This window comes from Lepisosteus platostomus, chromosome 15, assembly GCF_059453375.1.
Source record: "Lepisosteus platostomus isolate fLepPlt1 chromosome 15, fLepPlt1.hap1, whole genome shotgun sequence".
Classification (NCBI taxonomy): domain Eukaryota; kingdom Metazoa; phylum Chordata; class Actinopteri; order Semionotiformes; family Lepisosteidae; genus Lepisosteus; species Lepisosteus platostomus.
Window position 1 is genome coordinate 18803124 of NC_142625.1, and position 10220 is coordinate 18813343.

Here is a 10220-nt window from a genome sequence, read left to right on the forward strand (position 1 = left end):
CAGCAGCCTATTTCCCAAAAGCTTTTACTGTAGCTGGACATTTTTTCTTGGGTAGTTTGCAGCTTCAGATCAATACACTTTTAAAAGTAGCTTCACCAACACTGAAAACATGTCAGTTCAAAGAGGAGTTTTATTATTAGAATGACATTCACATCTTGATCATTTCATCAATCCCTGAACAAAAGTGCTTAAGGTAAATAAAAATACAAACAACATTTGACAAATAATAATATATATCCATATACAGATACAGAGCGTTTATTATATACTATATAAATTTATGGACATACGAATGCAGTGTAAAAATAAGGTTTGTAAGGATACTGTGTCACTTGTGTTAAAACTTTTTGTACTGTATGTTATGACTGACTGTTAAAACATCCTGAAGTGGTTAGTCTAGTCTTTTTAACGGATTGATGTGGAACAGGTGAAATCTGCTCATGTGTAGAAACATTTAATGCAGCATCCACAGAATGTGTAAATGGCAACTGCTTTTAAGTTCTTAACTTTCACAATTGATCTTTTCTAAAATTTTATCAAAGACATTCCACTTTTTTGTGTGTATACAGCCGTTTCATATTTACTGTAAACGGCAACAATCTATGCTGTGCAATTCTGGTATGTAGTGTAAGCACTGTGGACTCTGGCTTTTAAACTATGATACTGTATTTACCCCTCTTATCATGCCAGCAATCGGACAGAAAAATGCATTATTAACTAGAGTGTGATGTTTCTTGAAAAGAGCAGGAATGCAAAAATTACATTGTGTTGCAGCTGGTACATCCTTTTTTTTCTCCCCATAGCTTGAGCTTTTAAAATATTTTAATGACTAATTGTTCTAATTCTATTAGAGGAATGCCTAAGAAGCGTTTAATGGTTAGATTAATGAGTGCCCATCCCAAACCTCTGGAGGTTTATGAGTATTATAGAATAATGATCCTAGCATTATAATATTGCATGGAATTTAAGTAAAAATATTCCAGTGAAGAACTACATTTTCAACATTCTAAGATTCATAAATGTAGCATCTATAACCCTATGATTCATATTGCAGGCCTGTGTTGGATAGTAAAAAATATACATCCATTACATTTGAACAGTTTGATCAAACAACACTTTTTTGTAAGATGTGTAAAGAAACTGTCCTTGCACTAAAAAAGGAAGAAAGCCCCATCAGCATCTTTTAAGACCTGTATGCCATGGTTCTCACAACATTGGTAGTTTGTGTTTTAGGAAAGAACTCGCACAGTAGGAGTATTAGCTAGACTTCATTGCCCATGAGCAGAATAAACAGGTTTAACACATCTAACTTCAGACTATTAAGCATTCTCCACTATGCTCTTCAATTTTGTAAACTATGATTTCTTATTTTTAATTTTCATGTACTGCATGTCCCTTGAGAACTTTCTCTAAATTAATGTTTATAAATATATATATATAACACGTCTGTGGGAGAATGATACCACATCACTCCTGCAGATTACCAGACATTGGTAAGTTCTATGCCACAGTGCATACAGTACAGGCCGCCCATAATGGCTAAGTACCTTACTAAGTGACTTAAGCCCATTACTTTATAAATTATAGTTTAATTTACTTTTCCTCCCCAGAGTTTTGCTTTTGCCTAAGAGGAGGGCTATTATAGCTTTAAAAAAAAAAAGATGACAAGCAAGGATGATATTTCAGGATTAGCGATGCAAATGTCATTTTCAACTCGAAAGTTAGATTTCAAATTTAGAACGTTTGTTTTAAAACGTTGCGTAAGGAATGTACTTATTCAAGCGTCCAAGAGGTGGCAGTATAATCTGAGAAGTTTTTTGCTGATGAGTTGCTGCAGTGATTCTGTACAATTAGGTAGGTACAATTACCCAATTTTCCATCGTTTCCATGCCTCTTGAATAACTATCTTTTAGGTATCCAAAATGGCATGTGTACAGCCAAGCCATTTCCTCTCTGCTTAAAAGTTGATCGCCGCAAATTGCCTCCGGCGGTGGTCAGACTCACGCAGCGATCTCAGAGTTCATTCTGCCTTCCATCTCCGCAGTGCTTCCGGTTAAGCCTGCTGCCTTCAAAAGCTCAGGAATGCTTCCTTCCACAGTGCGCCTCCTACAGCTTACTGTGAGTGCCCACCGCTTTGACTCGGAATACGCCCTCCTGCGCACAGGAAGCTGCCAGGACCCCATCTCGCCTCCACAGCCGGCCGTGCACCAGCCCCCTGCTCCCACCTGCACGACAGCGGCGCCACAGCCATCAGCACCAGGAGACAAACCGTCACTCACGGAGACCTGTGGCTTCCAGGCCTTCTGCTGTGCAAATAAACCCTCAGCCAGGAAAACCCATTTCACAACAAACACGTGATACCAGACACAACATACTCAGACGGTCCGCGCATCCAGCTTGCAGAGCCAGGAAACGAAAAGGCCCAGCTCAAATAGATGATCTTAGGAGCTACAACACTCAAGAGGAGGAAGGAAAACCTGTGGCACTTCTAAGAAGGAGATCTAGCAACCTTGAGAAACTTCAGCAACTCTTGGGTGGGTAAAGTGCTTTTGTTTGTACTTCTGCACTTCTTTCAAAGACCTAAAAAACAAGCGTCATTCAAACCGGGCAAAAGCCTGTTTACTCAAAGGCAACAGTAATTCGCAGAGGTTAAAGGCCTCACCTGCCCAGGGGCTCTCGCACTCGTACAGCATCCACTCGTCGGCGCGGAAGGGGTTGTGAAACCACATGGCGTGGTCCAGGGAGGCGGAGAAGCGGACCCTCTGGTTTGGGTAGGGCAGCAGCGCTGTGCCCAGGAAGGAGTAATCTGACACATCTGAATGTAATCTGAAGTGCAGCTTCATGTCATCCTCGCCTGAAACAGCAGCAGAGTTCGACAGGCATTACTCTTATTACTCTAGATCGAAACCGCAAAGGACAGGGGAACCTACACACCACACGGACAGCTGGCTGACAAAAATAAAGGTGTCGAGAATTTCCCTCCATTAGCACAATGCTGAAATCCACTTGTAGTAAAAATGAACATCAGAATCTTATGTGCAACAGATTTGTTGGACTATCAACTCAGCTTATCCAAGCATTTCATTTTTAAAGGTTTGTTTTATTCAAGGATTCCTGTTCTTCTGAAAAGCTCCAGTTCATTAAAATGCATGTGATAGATCATCACCTGTTATGCGTAATTGCTGAAAATGTGTTTCAGGCATTTTGCAGTCCTTACCAATATATCCTCGTGCTCGAACCCAGAAGAGGTTTTTTGGCTCCATTGCAACTCGGTGAAAGACATCAGGAGGGTTCACTGGCTTGATCTCAATCGGCACTTCCTCAGCCAGAAAGTTATTAAGGCCCTGCTTGGACCTTTCTGCCAGATTTGGATCACTGAAAGTTAAAAATCATTAAAATATATCTATAGAGTTGAAGAAACAAGTATTCATATCCCATTTCCTAAAAGAGTTAATTCATATGAGATCCTAACCACAACTTGCCAGGATGAATGAGTGTCTTGTGAGGTGAAATATTACCATCACGAATGTATAGCTGTACAAACACTGTTATGTTAATAAAAGCTCAACTTTTTTGATCATGGAGGGCACCATTAATGGTCTATGACTCTGGAAACATGCAGAGTATTGGTGCTTAAGAGAAATAATTGTTCAACAAAATCTGAGAGGGTGCAGTTCTCTGTAGCACCACCTGTTGCTTAATGCAAAGTAGTAGCTCACAGTAGGGACAAATCAAGCCTGTAGGGGTGTCACCCTGGTGTCCTGGCCAAATTATGTCCTCCTAATAATCTAATAATCCCCATCTCTTCACTGAGAGCTGGTGTGTGGTGATAGCATACTGGTGCAGTATGGCTGCCGTCACATCATCCAGGTGCGACTGCACAGTGGTGGTGGTTTAGGGGAGTCCCCATTACCTGTGAAGCACTTTGAGTGGAGTCTCCAGAAAAGCACTACTGTATATGAGCGTAAGGAATTGTTTTTTATTACTACTTTGGAGTGTCGGTACTCAGGCGTACCAAGAAGCAGATGTGAGCTATCTGAATCCATCACAGTTCATGTGCTTGATCATGCTTGTGTCTGATCGTGACAGACACGCGATGCACTCCAAATTGCTCGAGTTTGGAGAATCCGTGCGCTTCTTGCCACGCCTGCTTGTGCTCATTCTTTACAGAGGCATGCCTCCACCACGACCGAGGGGGGGGCAGAGTCCGCGAGTACCTCAGGTATTTCTGAGCGAGCTCCTCGGCAGTCAGCAGTTCTTCTGGCGGAGGTACAGCAGGCATAGTGAACTGATGCTGCACAGGACTTGGCTGGAACATCTGGAACGAGGCCTGAAAGATGAGAATGGGCTTTCCATGCTGGATGGCCTTCACAGACCGCACAGAGAAGCTCCGCCCGTCCCGCGTCCTGTCCACCTGATACAGCACTGGCAGCTTCGGGTCTCCTGTGAACACAAGGGCAACAGGGAACGTTCGGGTAAGTGGGTTGTGCTCCATGGTGTGCCACAAACCCCACCTGCAGGCAAACACATTCATTTCATTCTGGAATGTATTTCACTTGCAATACAATGGCTTAGCATTCCTCCAAGGAGGAGGGGGAGGAGGTAAAATATAGAGAAAAGGTCTGCTTTTTGTGTACCGTATTACTGCTGTAAGCAACACAGAAACAGGAAAACTTCAGGTGCAAGAATATTCCCATTTTAGCTCTAAAGCTGTGGTACTTCACCTGTCTCGGGGTGCCTGAAACCCACATTTTTACGGCGAACAGGAGTACCTGCAAAGTGCCCAGGTGCACAGATGTGGGTTGTGGCATTCAGCTGTGACTGTGCGCTATAGCCAACAGCAGAAGGCTAACAGTGGTTCTGCCAGGCTGCCAAGGTCTTTTGGCAAAGTACTGTGCTCCCCTATGGAGCTGTTACTATTTTGGTTTTTTAAATAAGATTTTTTTCCCATTATCTGGAATGCAACACGTTTTTACTATGATAAGCAACTTTATAATGATCATAGTAGTTGAGGTTTATTGCAGTTCCCTGCAATAAACGCAGTTACACAATACACACTTGGAAAATGTTCTGACTATCCAGCTAGCTTCAAGGTCAGCAGAACTAGTTATTGAAAGCAAAGCACCAGATGCATCCCAACAGAACTCTTACCTGCTCGTACGAAGTAGCAGTGGAGGGAATGGGCAAAGACGTTCTCGTTAACCGACTTGGCCGCTGCTACCAGCGCCTGTCCAATAATCTGACCCCCAAAAAGCCGCTGGGTCCGGGGCACCCAATGGTGTTCCCCCCTGAGGAAAACAGGACGTTGACATAAGACGCCAACGACAACAGCAATTATACGTGCGGTAAAATGTAATCATTGAATGCATAGGAAAGCAGAGTAAACTAGAGTTCAATCTTTGACCGTAACATCGAGTTTGCTTATTCGGTAAACTTCCCACGTAAACAAACATTTTTAGGACCGGTCTAACTTTCTGGAGCGAGAACGGTAACCAGTGTCGATGCTCGGCTACTGCACCTGTACAGGTCTGAATCGAGTTTCTCCAGGTTCAAAACACTTGTGACTAAGACGCTGCGGAGGTCCCGCTTCTCATCGCGGTGGTCACCCTTCCTGTTGTCTTCGAGATCGCTCCCTGTAACAGATGCGCCCTGCGCAGGCGAGGACACGACGGAGCTGTTTCGTCTCCCTTCCTCACTGCCCTCACTCCGCTCAGCCGGAGCCATATTGACACACAGCCGGTATCGCATGGGTCACGTGCAGACGCGAACGTCACTGCTTCCGATGGTCACGTGCCCCGAGACGTTGCGCTCAGATTCATTTCATTGCAAACCGCGTTAGTTGCTGCTGCCTCCATAACATTGAAAGGTTTTTCCAGTGTTAATTGTATTCTAGCAACATAGCACATTAAAAATAAGATGCCAGTTACAGGGGGGTATAAATCCAACTCTCCGCGTTGACTGCCTCAAAGGAAATAAAAATCAGACTGGCGAAAAATAGTATTAGTTTATCTTGAGTTATATTTTATTCACTGTTACATTGCACCGCGAAAATTCAGCCCATAGTGGTTTAAGCAGTTAATCCAAGACTTCCTGTATATTCGTGGATTTATCTGAACATTCTATTCCGAGATAGATCTGAGAGATCTAGAGAGGATCATCTGTATGGTATCAGAATTCTAATAAGATAGAAAGAGGAAAAGGACGTTTTATTAAACTTGTCAGTATTCTGACAACGGCTATAAACCATAAGAACTGCACATACGAATGTCTTTTTTTTATTTTAACAAAAGATAAGGTGACACGTAAAAAATACATCTTAAAGGCTACAAGCATCTGAGATAATGCATGTATTTAGATTGATAACTGCTTCAAGATAGAAACTCCTGATGAAGAGGACTGAAATTATCTCACGTGTCTCAACCCCATCCCTGTGCTCTTTCCACAAGCCTTCCTATTTGTGAGTGGAGAATAGTTCAAAGTTATCACATTTAAATCAAATGATGTCAAGTTCAAATAATGCAATACACTTCTAGGACCTCATTAAGAATACTGTGTCCAATTTCGTTAAGCACATTACAGAAGGATATTGTTGTACTACTCTGGTATCAGTCCACTGAAGTTCAACTAAGTACAAACCCGCTCTTAGTATATATTATGCTACTTTAATGAAGCATTACATTTGCTGTAGACCCTTGCGTAAGATTTAGTGCGATGAAATTGACTATATTCCTTGATTTAACATGAATCGTCGATTAATTATGGTTGTTGCAGCAACAAATTATTCTCATAGACAAAAGTTCACATCCGTAATTAAATCATACAATACGTTAACAAAGTTTTATATCGTAAATATTTAATTAAATAGCAACGCTATGTATAACTTCAAAACATGCTGTTACATTCAGGTGACACTGAGCGTATCTAAATGCAACACAAAATGAATAATATTGGAGATGTTTCAATTCAAAATTCCATAGGTCGTGAATACATTGCATGCTCTCTGTCCCTTCACTTTACAAATTTGCACGAACCCTTCAAATCCCATCGAAACTCTCCAATCTGTGTTGTAAAGCAAGCTGCGCACAAAGAAGCGGATAGGCGCCGGGACCCTGAAGGCAGACTCTCTCTATCCCTCCTTCTCGCTCTCCCTCTCCCGCTTAAGTCCTCTCTCAACTGGAGAAATCCCAGGGATTGAAGCGAAGTGGAGGAAGAAATGAAGGCTTCGGAGATGTACGTCTTCGTCGTAGTTCTGCTCGCTTTTTGCGAATGGACGACGGCGACTCCCGCTGCAGGAAGGAATTCTACAGGTGAGCGTTTTTTTGGTGTATTCGTTTCGTTTGGGAGATATAACATCCCAGTGAACTGGGCAAACACTTTATAACATGGTGTTCTTCATTGCTTTATGATATTGCTTTTAGTTAATCGGTATTCTTAACATATTAGAACTTTTGTGTGACAGAAAGAAAGGGAAAGAAAAAACACTGAAGTAAATATTAACATTGAAACTATGTTTAAGTAGCGACAATATTCAATGCAAGTGTATGTCCTCTGATTTTTTCGCCGTTTCGGTTGTTGGTCTTAGTGCTTAGGTTTGGCAACAAGCACGAAAGCACGAAATCTGGCCCGCTGACCAAACCTCAGAAATTTGAAAGTTTAATTGAATCGCCATGTCTGAGAAATAAACAGAGCTCGCTCTTCACCGAGTGCCCACAACTCGAACATGTAGTGATTAGGAACAAGTAATTGGTTTATTCCGTGCTGGAAAGAGAAGAAAGGAAACACAACGTTTCGGCTGTGGAGCCTTCTTCTTCACCCGATTACTTCCTCGCCCGAAGAAGGCTCCACAGCCGAAACGTTGTGTTTCCTTTCTTCTCTTTTCAGCCGGGAATAAACCGATTACTTGTTCCTTTGCAGCCTACGCATGCTGACGGATGATTTTAGTCTGTCAGAATAGTACATTTCTTTAAGCCTGGGTATGTTTTTTGGTTGCTGTAGACAGATCGCTGAGCAACAATATATTTTTATATAGCAGTGAACAAACCTTTACACCGTATTCTACATGAAGTCTTACTGCATTGTAATATTTTAACATAAAATCAATTGATTGAAATTCTACGCCTTTAACTATACCCATATCGGAACTGTTATCGCTGTTATTGCTCGGCCACGTTATAAATAATGTCAACATAAGCTAAGTCTGTTTCTTTATAAAACGAAATCTGAAATGAGAAAGCATTAATACTGTAATAAGCATCACATGGACTCCTGTTATTAATAAAGCATACTTTTCTGTACGGGACGCTAGTCAACATTCCCTCGTAAACATCACGGCCACTTGTGTGCTTCACAGGAATATCCTCAGAGTTGGTAAAATGACCGGTTACAAAGCAGCATCTTACTGCACTGATATAGATGGGTTTACAGATAACAGATGTTTAACGTGTAATTGGCTGTTGTGTAGCCTTCGTTGCAAAATCGCAAAATCTGTTCCGTACGCTGTGGCAGTTTATTTGATTTTAGCTCTCCTCAGTTGCGATACTGATCTATTGTGTAGCAGAGTGAAGCCGGCGAACCGGCTGCTTGATTGTGCTGTGCAGGAGGGACTGCTGACAGCTTTGCCTTCCGCCCTACAGTGGTCAAGCCGGGGCACTGCCCTCGCCGGCTGCAGGTCTTGCCCTCGAAGCGGGCGTGCGAGTGTGACGAGGACTGCCCCGGGGACCACAAGTGCTGCGTCTTCGACTGCGGGGCGGTGTGTGTCCCGCCCGCTTTCAGTAAGGGCTTTTCCTTCGCGCACACACGCCGGGGACACCGGGGGGGGACGAGTTTAATTCTTCGCGAGTGTTTCTTTGAACCATTTGTGAAGAACAACAACAAAAAATATGCTTGCTTTTGCCTATTTTTTTGGTGTTTTTTTGTTTTCGTGTCGCTTTCCCATCTCCGTGTCCTGCCTCCAAAAATACAGTGCCATCCACAAGCCCTGGCCTGAATCTTCCTTTGTTCTTTTTGAAGCCAAGCCGGGAATCTGCCCTCGGAGGAGGCGAGGCTCTGGGATGTGTGCGGAATTCTGCGTTAACGACAGCGACTGCACCGGCGACGAGAAATGCTGCAGTAACGGGTGTGGGCATGAATGCACAGCCCCATACACAGGTAGCGACTTCGGGCGATGGGGATGATTTATGGTTTGTTGGTTTGATTTCGAATCCAACCACTGGGCTGTTGTGGGTTACAACGAAATCTTCTTTGCCCATTGCTTTACAAAAACGGCGACAGTCATTTTGCAAAAACAACAACAACAACAACAACAACAACAGCAACAGCAACAACAAATCCTCACACCGACCCCTGTAATAAAATGAATTGAAGTTCACCGCAGGCTGCCCGTAAGGGATCACATTTTAAAGGCATGTTTTAGTATTGCAAAGGAACAAGTAATAGGTTTATTCCATGCTGGAAAAAAAAAGAAGAAATAAAACAACGTTTCGGCCGTGGAGCCTTCTTCAGGTGTGAAGGCTCCACGGCCGAAACGTTGCGTTTTCTTTCTTCTTTTTTTTTCAGCATGGAATAAACCTTTTACTTGTTCCTTTGCAGCCTACGCATGCTGATGCAGCTACCCACCTGAACTAATGTTTTAGTATTCGGCTTTAAAACGTGTACTTCCCATCTCGGTCCAGACGCCTGCCTGACGTTCAACTAAAGCGAATATTTCTCTACCGAATGACTTCAATCTGTGCGAACAGATGTTGGAAAGCGCTGGTTTCGCGATGTCGTCGCCTGGTGCCTTGCTGGCGCTGTAACCCTCCTCCCCTCCTTCCGTTGTCTCTGCAGTGAAGCCGGGCCGGTGCACACGCCCCAAGGGGACCCCCATGTGCGCCGAGTTCTGTTACCATGACGGCCAGTGTCCCGCGGAACAGAAGTGTTGCCGGACCACCTGCGGCCATGCCTGCAGTGAGCCCTGCTGACGAGGGACGGAGACAGCCTGGACACAGGCTGCTTGTTATACTTGAACCCTCGGGGTTTTTTTTTTCCCAGTACGACACAATATTCCTTCCATGTGTGCAATCTCTTTTTGTTCTTTTTGGTGCCAGAGTATGTTTTTGTTTTTGTATCCACTCCAATAAAACGGCCTTGTTAGCCTTAAGTACCGTTCTGCTTCTGATTTTGCGTGCGTGAACACACACGCTGCCCGTCGATCCCCTTTTTTAACCTCTTCATCCAATTCA

At 43.4% G+C, this 10220-nt stretch overlaps 2 protein-coding genes across 2 annotated transcripts; one reads left to right on the forward strand and one right to left on the reverse strand.

The window, feature by feature from the left end:
* Positions 1-112: 112 nt before the first annotated feature.
* Positions 113-5763, reverse strand: acot8 (acyl-CoA thioesterase 8). The gene is made up of 6 exons (XM_088608327.1): positions 5519-5763; positions 5152-5288; positions 4218-4443; positions 3218-3375; positions 2663-2854; positions 113-2225 (listed from the first exon to the last, which is right to left on the reverse strand). The coding sequence occupies exons 1-6, from the start codon at positions 5746-5748 to the stop codon at positions 2107-2109; spliced, it is 1062 nt and encodes a 353-aa protein (XP_088464453.1). The 5' UTR covers positions 5749-5763; the 3' UTR covers positions 113-2106.
* A 1335-nt stretch (positions 5764-7098) lies between these two features.
* On the forward strand, positions 7099-10138 carry wfdc2 (WAP four-disulfide core domain 2). The gene is made up of 4 exons (XM_088608328.1): positions 7099-7307; positions 8634-8771; positions 9010-9147; positions 9826-10138. Exons 1-4 carry the CDS (start codon positions 7214-7216, stop codon positions 9957-9959), a joined length of 504 nt encoding a protein of 167 aa, XP_088464454.1. The 5' UTR covers positions 7099-7213; the 3' UTR covers positions 9960-10138.
* Positions 10139-10220: the final 82 nt, after the last annotated feature.